General features: G+C 44.7%; 1 protein-coding gene across 1 annotated transcript in view; it reads left to right on the forward strand.

Annotated features, from left to right (window-relative positions):
• LOC144495099 (cardiomyopathy-associated protein 5-like) overlaps positions 1 to 16,169 on the forward strand; it is a 96,456-nt gene that overhangs the window by 61,417 nt on the left and 18,870 nt on the right. Inside the window, exons 5-9 of the mRNA XM_078214982.1 lie at positions 2,327 to 2,349; positions 5,827 to 5,948; positions 8,040 to 8,189; positions 11,027 to 11,176; positions 14,491 to 14,638. Of these exons, the coding sequence (XP_078071108.1) occupies positions 2,327 to 2,349; positions 5,827 to 5,948; positions 8,040 to 8,189; positions 11,027 to 11,176; positions 14,491 to 14,638 (593 nt within the window). The remainder of the gene's footprint in view (positions 1 to 2,326; positions 2,350 to 5,826; positions 5,949 to 8,039; positions 8,190 to 11,026; positions 11,177 to 14,490; positions 14,639 to 16,169) is intronic.

A 16,169-nucleotide genomic window follows, 5' to 3' on the forward strand; every position in this document is an offset into this window, starting at 1 on the left:
CACCTCTGCCAGCTCAATAATACCCTCCCTCTGAGCACTTTAGTTTTTCACTCTGGTCTTTCTGGGCACCACATTCTTTTCACCTTGTGAAGAAAGTGAGAATCATAGGCCGGAACATTACGGCGGGATTCTCCAGTCTCGCTGCACTGAACAGAGATTTGGTTGAGTGCCAAATTCTCTGACCCCACTGGCAATGTTGGCGGGGCGTGAATGGCTGGAAAATTCCAGCCATAATATTTATTTTTTGCAATATCATTGTCATATGCGAGGAAAAAGGCCTGTGTAGGTGTGACTACTTTAATTGAGCTGGGGACAGTAGACCACAAAGGTCAAAACATCAATAAAGGAGGCGCGAAGGCAAGTTGTTCGAAGTGGACATGAGCAGAGCTTAGGTTGAGTGTCAGGGAAGCTGCGTGAAGGGAAATTTGCGTGAAGAAGATAAGGAAAATGACTTGAAGCTAACCATTATATTTCAGAAGGAACATATACAATTGGAAGGTTGTAAATGAATGAGGCAAAAGTAGTAAGTTTACTTTATAAATATAGTAGCCATGAAATAATATTTTAAAATGTTGATTAAGTCTGGGAAGAGTGACTTCTAAAGGATTGTAGAGATAATAGAGTGGAAAATCAAAGGGGAGAAAGCATATTTAAAGTGAGACTGGAGATTGTGGTGTGTGGCTGTGTGATCATGAACAAGGCAACGAGTGTGTTGAAACCAGATCTGTGAACACCAATTTGCTGCCACCTTCAGAAAGCACCCTAAGAGCAGCAGGAAATTGTGTGGCACCATTGCTGGAATTTCCCATGGAGTAAGAATCTATTGGGATTGTTGCCATCAAAACGGGGGGTTTGCTCTGAGATTTTTTAAAGCCAAAATCTTTTAGGAAATGTTTGTAAAGTACTGTTATCTGTGTTCTTCTGTTTTAAGTGTTATTTGTTTCCTTTATTTTAATAAATGTTTAACTTCAATATATAAAATCATCACAACTGGTTGGAGAGTTACTTATCGTAACTTCAGATAACTCCTCATAATACACAAATTGCAAAACTGTTATGACAGCTGATTTAAGGTTCCCTTTGGGATTTGGTCAACTTGACACTTACTATCTGCCGTGCCAAAACAACCTCACCATTTAAGTCCATTCCTTCAGTTGCAAAATGTAATTCCCTCCCCAAACCCCTAAACCTCTTCACTTCTCTTCCTCCTGTGGCAGTCTCTTAAATATCTACCTCTCCTGCCAAACTTTTGGTTACCTTTTGTAATAGTTCCTTCTTTGGTCCAGTGTCAGTTTTTGCCTGAGTCTCCCTGTGTGAAACACCTTTAGGTTTTAGTTAATGCTAAAAGCACTATATAAATGCAAGTTGTTGATGTTCTGTATCTTACCATTCAAATGTTATTTACATGACCTGAATTTTCTTTCTAAAAAGAAGTGGTTTGTGACTGATTTGCTGCTGATCATATCTCCATTTTGTTCTAAGTTAAACTTCACAGGAAATACTAGCACCATCATAAAAAGAGACTTGCACTCTCAAGAACCTATACATTCAAAGTGCTACACAGCCAATTAATTAGATTTCAACTGTAGACAATACTATTATGTGGGTAGCCATTGCAATTTGTGTTCAGCTGGGCACCACTATCAGTGCAAAATAATTGATTAGACAATGTGATTTTGATTATATTTGTTGAGGTACTGGGATAACTCCCCTGCTTTTCTTCAGATCAATACAATCGGATATTCCATCTGAAAGTGGAAAGGGTCACAGTTAACTCTTCGTCTGAAATCCATTACAGCAATTCCTCATGGCTGCACTGACATGTTAGCCTAGATCAAGTTCTCACTGAATTGGGCTTTGAAACCAGAACCACCTCCTCTAACAAGACGACAATGACTGAGCAAAGGCCGACCCCATCTTAGACCTCAAAACTTGCAAATAAAGGAATGATTAAGCCTGATCTCTGTGCATTTTGCTGTTTCTCTGCTTCTCTTTGAATGCGGATAACAAACATTCAATTTCTTTATTTTCCTCTGTCTAATTTTTGACTAATTGAAATGTTTATGCTCCATATTAATTTAATTGAAAGCAATTAGGTGCATAAAATGTCAGTCACTTAAATAAAACTGGGTTAATTTCAAGTTAATTTCATTCCCTGTAAAGTCTGTGTCAGTTTAATTAAGACATCTTTTTGCCAGGTACTTAATCCCTATTGCAGTTCACAGCTGAGAAATTTGAGTATTCTTGAGGAACGTCTTTGTCTGTAGTTGACAGCATGAAGATACGTTTTCTCTTCATGTAATCTCTCTCTTCTCTTTATCTACAGTCCTTCAGAATGATCAATGACAGGTACTTCTGGATGAATCAATCTACGCTCTCCTTAATCAAGAGTGGTTTTCATACTAATATTACTGTTGAGCAGTGCCATTACAGTGAAAAACATAATAGCCCTGAAGTTCCTGATTAATGCACGTGGAATATTTTTAGCACTATACTAACCCCTGCTTGGGCTATGGAAACCTTTCTACAATGCACCAGCACAATGCAAAATAAAACCAGGAATTAATTTTTATAATTTCGTGTTATGTGCTTTTCTTCCAAATTCATAATCAGTGTAGGGACAACATAGGCAACAAGATTAAACAAAGTGCATTGTTCCAAATACAAAAATAAGTTGATAAATTTTTGCTGATAACAATCTGTGTTCCCCCTGCTACATTGCTATGGCAATCTCTTGTGGATATGAGAACACAGAACCATAGAAAATAGGAGCAGGTGTAGGTCATTTGGCCCTTAGAGCCTATCCCACCATTCAGTTTGATCATGGCTGATCCTCTATCTCAACGCCATATTCCCGCGCTCATCACATACCTCTTGACGCCTTTAGATTTTAGAAATCTTTGTATTTCCTTCATAAATACATTCAGTGACTTGGTCTCTACAGCCTTCCATGTTAGAGAATTCCACAGGTTTGCCACCCTCTGAGTGAAGATGTTTCTCCTCAACTCAGTCCCAAATGGCTACCCTGTATCCTGAGACTACAACCCTTTCTTCTAGGACACCCCCCCCCCCCCTCCCCTTCCCCCACAAAGCCAGAGGAAACAACATCCCTGCACCCAGCCTGCTCAGCTCCGTCTTCGGCCTGATGACTCTTCAAGTCATCCAAACTTGAAATGTTCTCCCCCCGCAGATGCTGTCAGACGGGCTGAGATTTTCCAGCATTTTCCGTTTTTGTTTCAGATTCCGGCATCCGCAATAATTTGTTTTTATCAGCCATGTTGTCTATGGCCGATTGGCTTGAATTTTGCCGCTTACCCTATTATAGTGTCTTTAATAACAGCTTCTAACATTTTCCCTATGACAGATGTTAGGCTAACCAACTTGTCGTTTGCTGCTTTCTGTCTCCCTTTTTGAATCAAGTATGGTCCGCGTGATTGTCACAAATGCTTCCACTAACAAAAGGAATCAATAACTTGCTAGCTTCATGTTGACCTGCATAAATTAGAAGGTCATGAGATGAGCCCTTCTTTATTATTTCATCCAGAGAGATTTTAAAGTTTTTCAAATTCACCATCAGTTAAAGTTCGACTGCTCTCCCTGGGAGTACTCATGATGTGGCCAATCAGATTGCTAATCCACATGCTAATTCTCCTATCACACCCATGACAGTTTTAAAGTTTATTCGTGTCACAAGTAGGCTTACATTAACACTGCAATTAAGTTACTGTGAAAATCCCCTAGTTGCCACACTCTGGCGCCTATTCAGGTACACTGAGGGAGAATTTAGCATGGCCAATGCAGCTAACCAGCACGTCTTTTGGACTGTGGGGGGAAACCGGAGCACCCGGAGGGAACCCATGCAGACACGGGGAGAATGTGCAGACTCCGCATAGACAGTGACTCAAGCCGGGAATTGAACCCGGGTCCCTGGCGTTGTGAGGTAGCAGTACTAACCAGTGTGCCACCGTGCCACCCATGGCAGGCAGTAATAGCAGAAGAGATTCCTGGTCATCTTTATTGATGTAGAGTGGTGCCCCTTGTAACCACTCGTCTCTCTCTAACAGAAGAGAGATGCCTATGGTCCCTCGCTGAAAATGACTATTTATGGATGGACCCTTCCTGGAAATTTATTCTACCTGTGGATCACTCATATTTATATGAAGAAGAATTTCCTGATATTAGTTGTAAAGTTTGAACCTGTGTCCCACTGTCTCACCCTCTGCTGAAAGCGTCTCAGGAAATAACGAATCTTCCATCCCCAACACTTGATTATTTTGGGAAGGGATGCCAGTGGCTCCTACCAGCCTAATGTTTCTGCTGAATTTCATCTCCAAATACCTTACAAAACTCCTCACAATTTGTCTAAATGATTTACCTTCCAAATTACTTTCTCCTGATCTGAAGAGTTTTACTTGTGGAAGGTACTCTGAAGACAAATTCTTTTCAGAATCTACCTTGGATAAATCAAGGCTTTAAATGACAATGAAAGAGTTTTCCATAAAGCGGAGTTCCTTCGTCTTTGGTAAATTGCCTGATTGAGCTTGTTATGCTCTTCTTCCCACTAACCAACTCTAATGGTATCTTTATTTGAAATGTTTTTGGGCACTCAGGGTGGTTCTCTTTTATTCATATTCCCTTGGCTGTTGAACTTGTTCTGGAAAAAAAACAATGCTACCTGTTTTTCAGTCCACAATAATACCCTTTTGTTATCATAAGGTCCTATTCGGGCAAGGTAGGGATATTGGCAGCTTGGCGATGCAGCTCGCTAATGTAGGTGTGTTGCTCCACAGGGTACTGGGCTTAGTGTCAGCAGTGCTCTACACACTCTGTCGTCTTATTTTCAGCTGGGTAACTCGGGAGGGGGAAATGGGGCACTCGCCCTGAGGTAGGAATATTCGGAAGGTGAAACAGCTGATGTTACTCATACACTTCCTTGTGATGGATTCAAGAACAGAGCGATACGGTGGCACAGTGGTTAGCACTGCTGCCTCACAGCGTCAGGGACCCAGGTTCAATTCTGACCTCAGGCACTGTCTGTGCGGAGTTTGCACGTTCTCCCCGTGGCTGCGTGGGTTTCCTCCGGGTGCTCCGGTTTCCTCCCACAGTCCAAAGATGTGCAGGTTAGGTTGATTGGCCATGATAAATTGACCCTTAGTGTCAGGGGGATTAACTAGGGTAAGTATGCGGGTTACGGGAATAGGGCCTGGGTGGGATTGTGGTCGGTGCAGACTCGATGGGCCGAATGGCCTCCTTCTGCACTGTAGTGACTCTGTGACCCCAGGCAGAGGCCTGATTATTGTCCTTGTCCCTGCAGGCAGCAAATAAGATGGGATATTGGGGGGCTGGAAAGGTGGAAAAATAATTTACTTTGGGTTGGTGGGGGAGGGAACATGGTACAATAGGGAAAGAACAAGGGGAATTCCGCCAGGATAGGATGTTTCATTAGACTGATTAGATTATCTGTGGACAGGAGGTCAGTATCTCTGAGGTGTTCATGTCATTGAAGGTGATGTGTGCAACCTGGACCTTTTCATTTTCCAACTAAAGAAGAAAGAGGGAAGTTTTCGGCCATTCACGCTTGCAGGATTTTCTGGTCCCGCTGCAATGAACGGAGATTTGGCTGAGCGCAAAATTCTCTGCCCTCGCTTGCGGCGCCAGTGGGGCGTGAACAGCTGGAAAATTCCGGCCGTATTCCTTTGTGGTTGAGGGAAATAATCGTCAAAAAATAATACTTTGCTTTCAGTGCTATTGCTAATGACCAACTTATTCAAATTGTTTAATAGGGATTAGAATGACTAACTGATCACTCAACATCTGTTTACACAGTGTGATTACTGCCTTGGAGGTCGCAATCTCGATGGATTTAAAGCCAAGTTGGTGCTCCTCTTTCGAAGAGATCGCTGTCAAATCTGCAAGACCCGGATTTGAGTCGCTAAAAAGTTTGCCTGGTACGACCATCACTTTCGATGACTGTTTAGAATTTATTCTTTCACGGTTTGGAGATGTCGCTGGCTGGGCCAGCATCTGTTGCTCGTCCCTAAGTACCCTTGAACTGAGTGGCTTGCCAGGCTGTTTCAGAGGGCAGTTAAAGAGTCACTCATATTGCTGTTGAATCTGGAGTCACGTGCCAGACCAGTTAGGGGATGGCACATTTCCTTCCCGAAAGTGAACCGGATGAGTTCGTATGGCAATGGTTTCATGATCACCATAGCAACATAGAAAATAGGAGCAGGAGTAGGCCATTTGTACCCTTGAGCCTGCTCTGCCATTCAGTAGGATCAAGGATGTTCCTGTATCTCAATATCATACTCCCACTCTCTCCCATACTCTGTGACACCTTTACCGTCGAGAAAACTATTTCCTTCTTAACTATATTCAGTGACTTGGCCTCCGCAGCCTTCTGTGGTAGAGAATTCCACAGGTTCACCACCCTCTGAGTGAAGACATTTCTCCTCATCTCCGTCCTAAATGGCCTACTGAGTATCCTGAGACTGTGGCCCCTTGCTCTCGAGCCCCGTAGTCAGGGAAAACTTCACCCTGCATTCAGCCCGTCCAGTCTGGTCAGAATTTTATACATTTCAATGAGGTCCCCTTTCATTCTTCTAAACTCCAGTAAATGCAAGCCCAGTTGACTCAATCTCTCCTCATATAACAATCCTGCCATCCCTGGAATCAATCTGGTGAACACTCGCTGCACTCCCCCCATTGTTAGTATATCCTTTCTTAGATAAGGAGACCAAAACAGCACACAGTACTCCGGGTGTGGTCTCACCAAGGTCGCATACAGACATCCTTGCTCCTGTATTCAAATCCTCTTGCAATGAAGGCCAACATACCATTTGCCTTCCTAACTGCTTGCTGCATCTGCATACTTGCTCTCAGTGACTGGTTTACAAGGACACCCAGGTCCCTTTGTACATCAGCATTTGGCGCTCAGCCAAATCTCCATTCATTGCAGTGGGACCAGAGAATCCCGCTGCAGTAAACAGCCGGAGAATCTCGCCAAAGGTTCCTGCATTTATTTATGTTAAGGGTCTTTTAAGCAGCTGTTGCCCTTCAAAACTTGCCTCTCCTCACCCACCTCACCAGTGGCTGAATTCCCGACGAGAGGCACCTCCGATGTTCGGAGCCTGCACATAAGTGTGGAATTTTGGCAGAGTCAGTGATCAGTACTTCAGGCAGCCGAACTTATCCTACTTCCTGTCAGGCTAGACTACTTTCTGAAGGACTGGGTGCCAATCTGGCCTAATTTTTATCAGCACCCACTCCGATTTTGGTAATAACAGAACAGAGGGGAAACCCGATCACATTCCCAGCCCTTTAAATTTTAAAATGCATTATTCAGGGCACGGAATGAAAAGGCAGCCTTGATGGCAGCATCTGCGCCGCAAGTTAGGTTTAGCAGGAAGGATTTAGCAGGAAGCAAGGAAGAAAGCTGAGCTGTGGGGTTCCTGGCAGCTGATCTGAGACTGCAGCTACCAGCACACACAAAGGTATGGAGCTCTTTCAGCACTCCTTGTGGAGCATGAGGAGCCGCCTTCTCGTCCAGGTTCTCTCCCCATTAATATCAGCGTCCATGTCAATGGCTTTAATATGAAACTTCAAACAAATGCAAACTGCACACCAAAGCCGCTGTGCTGGGAATTGAAATAGAGAAATGTGCATCTTCCGATGCTGAGGGTTTTGCCAAGGCAAATCCCGATGCCAATTTAGTCAATGTGGCATCCTTTTCAAGCACTTTGTCAGAGCTCGATTCAAGTCTGAGGAAAGTCCTTAAATGAGGTGCAACACTGGCCAACAAATGCTGGTAAACACTGCTTGAGTTTCTCCATCTTGCAGTTGCTTTTTATAGACTGTTGTTCATCATGCATTTACATCATCGCAGTTCACGCATTCCTTTCTGAAGTGCAAGTGAAAGGAAAATATTTTTAACCCATTAATGCCAGTAACATTTAAGGAAGTGATTGCTTTTGTTTTGCCAGGACGCATGGTTGAAGATTTTCACAGCGTATGTATTTTTTTTTTGAATTTGCTTGCAGTACCTCAGTCTCCAACAATTGTCCCTCAGGAGCCAAACACGGCAACAAGCACAACAATAACCGTCTACTGGACAGTTGGGAAGGATGATGTCATTGATTATTTCCAGGTGTACTGTATGGATGAGTCAGAGGGCAGCAGAGAGCAAAGTGGTAAGGTCATAACATTAAAGTATTAAGGTTTATTTATTAGTGTCATAAGTAGGCTTACATTAACACTGCAATGAAGTTACTGTGAAAATCCCCGAGTCGCCACAATCCGGCGCCTGTTCGGGTACACTGAGGGAGAATTTAGCATGGCCAATGCACTTAACCAGCACGCCTTTTGGACTGAGGAAGGAAACCGGAGCACCCGGAGGACCACGCAGACATGGGGAGAACATGCAGACTCTGCACAGACGGTGACCCAAGCTGGGAATCAAACCCCGGTCCCTGGCACCGCTAACCACTGTGTCACCATGCCACCCCACCAAACAATCTCCATTTTTGAATGTTTTACTTCAATATATTAATTTGCAAGAATGTAATAAACTAACTATTAAGTTAAAAGATGAAAGCAAAAGATAAAAGCTCTGACAAAGGGTCATCCTGACTCGAAACGTTGGCTCTATTCTCTCTCCACAGAGGCTGTCAGACCTGCTGCGATTTTCCAGCATTTTCTGTTTCAGTAACTGTTTAAGTAATTGTGGTAATTACATGAATAGTACATTCTTGAATTTGACAAGGAGGTATTCAATGAATGGTATGACATTAGGAAGTTCTGTGGAACAAAGGGATCTTGGTGTGTTTGTACACAGATCACTGAAAGTGGAAGGGCATGTTAATATGAAAAAGACATATGGAACACTTGCCTTTACCAATCGTGGCATAGATTACAAAAGCAGGGAAGTCATGTTGGATTTGTATAGAACTTTGGTGAGGCCACAGCGAGAGTTCTGTGTGCAGTTCTGGTCGCCACATTATAGGGAGGATGTGATTGTATTTTGTTTATTTATTAGTCACAAGTAAGGCTTACATTAACACTGCAATGAAGTCACTGTTAAATTCCCCTAGTCGCCACACTCCGGCACTTGTTCGGGTCAATGCACCTAACCAGCACGTCTTTCGGACTGTGGGAGGAGCATCCGAAGGAAACCCACGCAGACACGGGAAGAATGTACAAACTCCACACGGACAGTGACGCAAGCCAGGAATCGAACCCGGGTCCCTGGCGCTGTCAGGCAGCAGTGCTACCCACTGTGCTACCATGCCACCCACTGTGTACTGGAGGGGGTGCAGAGAAGATTCACTAGGATGCTGCCTGGGATGGAACATTTAAGTTATGAAGAGAGGTTGGATAGGCCTGTGTTGTTTTCCTTGGAGCAGAGAAGACTGAGGGGATGACCTGATTGAGGTGTACAAGATTATGAGGGGCATGGACAGAATGGATAAGATTGAAGGGTCAGTCATGAAGGGACACAGGTTCAAGGTGAGGGGCAAGAGATTTAGGGCTCTAACACATAGTCTCTCCCTTCAGTTTTGACGAAAAGCCAAAGGACTCAAAATATTCACTCTGCTTTCTCTCCTTACAGATGCTGCCAGACCTGCTGTGTTTTTCCAGCATCTTCGGTTATTGTTTTCAATGCTAGTGTTTATTTTCCTTGAGTATCTCACTACTGTGGGAGCCATAGTACCCTGGCATCAGCCATGGGCTGGTTGGTAACATATTTATCTCTGATTTAGATGGTTGTGGCTTCAACTCTCACCCAGGGATTGAACCAAAATTCCAGGCGGAGACTCCAGTGCAGTATGAGTGCTGTACTGTCTGAGGTGCCACCTTTTGTATTAAACTGTCGGCTCTCTCAGGTGAATATAAGAGATCCCCCGGTACTATTTCAAACTGGAGTCCTGACTTATTTATCCCTGAAAGAGCATCACAAAAACAGATGATGTGCATCACTAACTGTGGGACCTTGCTGTGCACAAGTTGGCTGTCACATTCCCTACATTACAGTGACTACACTTCAGAAATATTTCATAGGCTGTTAAGTGCTTTGGGACATCTGATTGTGTAAATGCAAGTCTTTCTTCCTTAATTCATTATATTGTTCCCTGGTAATTAAATTGGATCTTTTTCTCTCTTTTTGGAATTTCAAACTGACTAGTTCCATTCCCAAGGTGATGGGGGTCTATCTCGAGAGGCAACTAGGCCCTAGCTTAGGAGGCAGCTAGGCCCTTTCACGGGAGGCAGCTAGGCCCTAGCTCAGGAGACAGCTAGACCCTAGCTCAGGAGGCAGCTAGGCCCTAGCTCAGGAGGCAGCTAGGCCCTGTCATGGGAGGCAGCTAGGCCCTAGCTCAGGAAGCAGCCAGGCCCTAGCTCACGAGGCAGCTAAGCCCTGTCACGGGAGGCAGCTAGGCCGTAGCTCAGGAGACAGCTAGGCCCTATCTTGGGGGGAAACAGCTAGACTGTATCTCGGGAGGCAGTTAGGTCCTATCCTGAGAGGCAGCTAGGTCCTAGCTCAGAAGGCAGGTAGGCCCAACTTGGGAAGCAGCTAGGCCCTAGCATGGTGAGGCAGCTAGGCACTATCTTGGGAAGCAGCTAGGCCCTATCTCAGGAGGCATCTGGGCCCTATCTTGGAAGGCAGCTAGGCCCTAGCTCGGTAGGCTGCTGGGCACTATCTTGGGAGGCAGGCCCTATATTGGGAGGCAAGCCCTATCTTGGGAGACAGGCTGCCTAATCTATATTTGTTTCCTTCAGAAGGAAGATTGTTATGCAATCAAGGCCTGAAAATAAAGTGGTATTGACAAGCAAATTAATCTCTGAAAGTTGAAAGCCAACCTTTCCTTTTCAACCTGCTAAAGTGAGTTTCTTTTAAACTTGTGTAGCAGAACTGGAGAATTACAACGGAAATGGCGTAACTGATTAATGACTCAGAGTGTTTACAGCGTTTAATATGGAGCCACGTTACTGAACACCTGACCCTAACTGATCATGCTTTTATATTTTAAAGGAAGTATAGCTGATGAATACAAGATGGCAGTGAAAGAAAGTTACTGTACATTGGACAATCTGGAACCGAACAGGTGTTACCTGGTCTGGGTGATGGCAGTGAACTTTGCAGGATGCAGTTTGCCCAGTGAGAAAGTTGTAATTCAGACTGGTAAGTCCATCCCAGACTGGATCCTCCACCTTAACCTAAAGGCGTTGATGCCAATTCTTGTCTTTGAACTTCCACACCGATTAGATGAGATACTCATCGGCTAAGCATGCTGAACCTTGGAGGAGGGAGATGGAGTCTTGGAAAGCATTTGTATGGAATTTCTAAATATTACCGACGGGATTTTCTGGCCACGAGTGCCCGAAGTCCAGAAATTCCCGCTCAAGGTCAACAGACCATTAAATGTCCCATCGGACTTTCTGTCCCACCTACTCGGATTCCCGCCGTGGGCAGGGCGGGAAATTTCTGACCTACGTTTTTCCAGAAATTCCATACAAATGGTTTCCATTTCAGCTCCCTCCTCCATGCTGAACTGATGAATATTTGACCCAATCTGTACGAAGGTTCAAACATAAGAATTGGCATCAGCCTTTAGGTTGAGGTGAAGGATCCAGTCTGGATCACTATTCAGTGACCTTTACTGAGTGTGTGTGTATGTGTGAGCATCGGGTCAGAAGAGGTTGGGTTCACATTCAGGCTTTGAGGTCTTGCCTGCCTGCATGATTACAGCAATGATGTGGAGATGCCGGTGTTGGACTGGGGTGGACAAGATGAGAGGTCACACGACACCAGGTTATAGTCCAACAGGTTTATTTGAAATCACAAGCTTTCAGAGCGCTGCTCCTTCGTCAGGTGACATTTTGGATTACAACAATGGCTGCAGGTTGCCCTGTGGAGAGATTCACCTGCATTCCAGAGCTCTGGCTGCTCAGGGCATTTACTTTAAGTTTAAAAAGTTGGAGAGAGGATGATTGAGGCGCCCTCTATCAACCTAGCCTGTACTGCAAGCTTCATCTCCTCCTGAGCTGGAGGGACTGCTCTTGACCCTCAAGCTTTGAGAGCCCGGCTTTTGTACTGAATTGGACAGCGATCCTGTCCTCTGACCATTAATTAACCAATTCTGGTGGGTGAGTGTTTTCCACACACTGTGACCCCCATTTGAACCCAAAATCCTGCCCAGGTCTGCACATCATCTTGCAAAATGTCTGATTTAAAATGTACCTTTTTGTCAGGTGAGGGCTAGATGTTTAACATTAAATTGCAAAGTGTTAGCTCCATGCTCTCTAGAAGATTCAGAGCTGGTGAACGAGGCCATTTTTCATTTCATTTGTTTTTCATTTGTTACTTACCTCCCTCAACACGGACACACACAAAAGACAAGCACACACATATGACACAAGCACACACGGACACGCACACACACACTTGCGAATGAGAGCCATGATTCAGGCTAAAGATGCCTTCCTGTCTCTCAGTAGCATTACTCTCTAAAAGAGGAGACATGTGGAGGCCAAGTGTTTCCCGCACCACAATTAAAGAATATTCTCACAGTTTTCACTGCAGTACCATTTCTAACCTTGTTCCATCTGTGAGGGGGCAGCCTTGAGCTATGGCTATTTAAACCTAAACCCCTAGCCCGCCCAGTACATTGATCATACAATACTCAGTAGAAATCACGCAAACATCATTTGCCCCTGTTACCTGGGAAACCACACTACCTTTAAAATGTACATGGATGAGTACTTGAAATGTCATAACATTCAAGGCTAGAGGCTATGTGCTGGAAAGTGGGATTAGTATAGATTTAGTGTAGTTTTGTCAGTATAGGCTCAATGGGCCAAAGGGTCTCTCCTGTTGTATGACTCTATGACCTGTAAGTGATATTTTGAACAGCTTCAAACAGCATTGATCACACACAGGGCTGTTGTTGCTTTTCTCCTTTTTTTGTTTTACCCCTTTTCTTGTGAGGGGGTTAATTCACGCTGGGGTATGACTCCATTGTCTTATTTTAATTCATTTGCGGGATGTGGGAATCGCTGGCTAAGCCCAGCATTTGTTGCCCATCCTTAGTTGCCCACTTGAGAAGGTGATGGTGAGCTGCCCTGTCTGTGATCAATGCTGTTTGAAGCTGTTCAAAATATCGCTTACAGGTCATAGAGTCATACAGTACAGGAGAGACCCTTTGGCCCATCGAGCCTATACTGACAAAACTACACTAAGTCTATACCAGTCCCACTTTCCAGCACTTAGCCCCTAGCTTTGAATGTTATGACATTTCAAGTGCTCATCCATGTACTTTTTAAAGGAAGTGAAGAACAGGTCTCTCCAGTCCTGGTCGGCACGGTAGCACAGTGGTTAGCACTGCTGCTTCACAGCTCCAGGGATTCCTGGCTTGGGTCACTGTCTGTGTGGAGTTTGCACATTCTCCTCGTGTCTGCGTAGGTTTCCTCCCACAGTCCAAAGATGTGCGGGTTAGGCTGATTCGCCATGATAAAATTGCCCCTTAGTGTCCTGAGATGCGTAGGTTAGAGGGGTTTGCGGGTGGATATGGGGGTAGGGCCTGGGTGGGATTGTGGTCGGTGCAGACTCGATGGGCCAAATGGCCTCGTTCTGCACTGTAGGGATTCTATGGTCTCTGCTTGCCTGTTGCATTTATGCATTCATAGAGGTTTACAGCATGGAAACAGGCCCTTCGGCCCAACTTTTCCATGCCCCCTTTTTTTTAACCACTAAGCTATTCCCAATTGCCCGCGTTACCCTCTATATCCCTCTACACCCATCTTACCCATGTAACTGTCTAAATGCTTTCTAAAAGACAGTTGTACCCGCCTCTACTACTGCCTCTGGCAGCTTGTTCCAGACACTCACCATCATCTGTGTGAAAAAATTGCCTTTCTGGACCCTTTTGTGTCCCACCCCTCTCACCTTAAACATCCTCTAATTTTTGACTCCCCTACCTTTGGGAAAATATATTGACTATCTAGCTGATCTGTGCGCCTCATTATTTTATACACCTCTATAAGATCACCCCTAAGTCTCCTATGCTCCAGGGAAAAAATGTCCCAGTCTATCCAGCCTCTCCTTATAACTCAGATCTTTAGGGAATGGTAAGGTGCCAGAATCCTGGTTTATTTTCCTCCTTCAGCGATCCCAAATCGGAAATCTGGGTAAATTTAACTGTAACTTCCACCAGTGGCATTGGCTGCCGCTGATCTCAATTGAAAGGAAATGGAGGACAGAGTGGATAATATTGGGTTTCTCCACCCCGCAGGTTAAAAGATAAAATTCACCCCACTCAAGGCTCAGCATAGATGGGGAATCGAACCTGGCACCTATGTCTGTGAGTCACATTGTGTGCTGGACTTACCAGTTGAAAGTAGCTCAGGATCCTCTTTAGTGTTAAGAGGCTTAGTAAATCATTCACCGTATTAGCAGCAGACAGTATCTGATCTAATTTCCATTTGTCTTTCCCATAGTTCCGTCGGCACCCATCATTAAGGCTGAGGAATGCACTGTGTGCTGGGACAATGCCACAATTCGCTGGACTTCAGCGGATCTCGAAGTTGTTGAATACTTCATTCTTGAGTTCCACAGACAAAGTGATTTCAAAAAGTCCACTTTCAGGTCAGTCCCCTTCGGTTTAGTTCAGTTGGCTGGGTTGGCTAGTTAGTAATGCAGAGCGATGCCAGCAGCACGGGTTCAATTCCTGTACAGGCTGAGGTTATTCTCAACCTTGCCCCTTGCCTGAGGTGTGGTGATCCTCAGGTTAAATCACCACCAGTCAGCTCTCCCCATCAAAGTGGGGAGCAGCCAATGGCCATCTGGAACTATGGTGGCTTTACCTTACCTTTGTCTCTTGTTGCAAATGCTATAATGTAACCAATGGTAACATGCTGTGAGACAATATAACCAATGGCAAAATGATCTGGTGGTCAGCTGACCAGCTGACCCAATATAAATAGAAAGCAGATGAGAATTGTGAGGAGCTTGTGTGGCTCAGGGTGTGGCCCCAAGTGTTGGTGTAATGAAGTTTCTTTATTAAACCTTTTTCTTTGATTTACTTTATGAAGTTAGTTCTTTTATTGCTTGCAATTGAAGTATCCTGACCGCTGGATGAAACAGCAGAGACTTGGGGTTTTATTTGACAGCCGTTTTATAAAAAGCTGATGCTTGGATCTTATGACGAATGGAGTTCGAATGCTTACCTACAGAAGGAGACCATTTGCCCCATCCTATCTGTGCCTGCTCTCTGCAAGAGCAATATGCCCAGTACCTACCTTCCAACCCCATCACCCTGCAAATTTTTCGTCTTCAGATAATAGAACATAGAACATAGAACATAGAACAGTACAGCACAGAACAGGCCCTTCGGCCCACGATGTTGTGCCGACCTTCATCTGAAACCAAGATCAAGCTATCCCACTCCCTACCATCCTGGTGTGCTCCATGTGCCTATCCAATAACCGCTTAAATGTTCCTAAAGTGTCTGACTCCACTATCACTGCAGGCAGTCCATTCCACACCCCAACCACTCTCTGCGTGAAGAACCTACCTCTGATATCCTTCCTATATCTCCCACCATGAACCCTATAGTTATGCCCCCTTGTAATAGCTCCATCCACCCGAGGAAATAGTCTTTGAACGTTCACTCGATCTATCCCCTTCATCATTTTATAAACCTCTATTAAGTCTCCCCTCAATCTCCTCCGCTCCAGAGAGAACAGCCCCAGCTCCCTCAACCTTTCCTCATAAGACCGACACTCCAAACCAGGCAGCATCCTGGTAAATCTCCTCTGCACTCTCTCCAGCGCTTCCACATCCTTCTTATAGTGAGGTGACCAGAACTGCACGCAATATTCCAAATGCGGTCTCACCAAGGTCCTGTACAGTTGCAGCATAACCCCACGGCTCTTAAACTCCAACCCCCTGTTAATAAAAGCTAACACACTATATGCCTGCTTCACAGCTCTATCCACTTGAGTGGCAACCTTTAGAGATCTGTGGATATGGACCCCAAGATCTCTCTGTTCCTCCACAGTCTTCAGAACCCTACCTTTGACCCTGTAATCCACATTTAAATTTGTCCGACCAAAATGAATCACCTCACATTTATCAGGGTTAAACTCCATTTGCCATTTTTCAGCCCAGCTTTGCA

Source organism: Mustelus asterias, chromosome 6 (assembly GCF_964213995.1).
Source record: "Mustelus asterias chromosome 6, sMusAst1.hap1.1, whole genome shotgun sequence".
In the NCBI taxonomy this organism is placed as follows: Eukaryota; Metazoa; Chordata; class Chondrichthyes; order Carcharhiniformes; family Triakidae; genus Mustelus; species Mustelus asterias.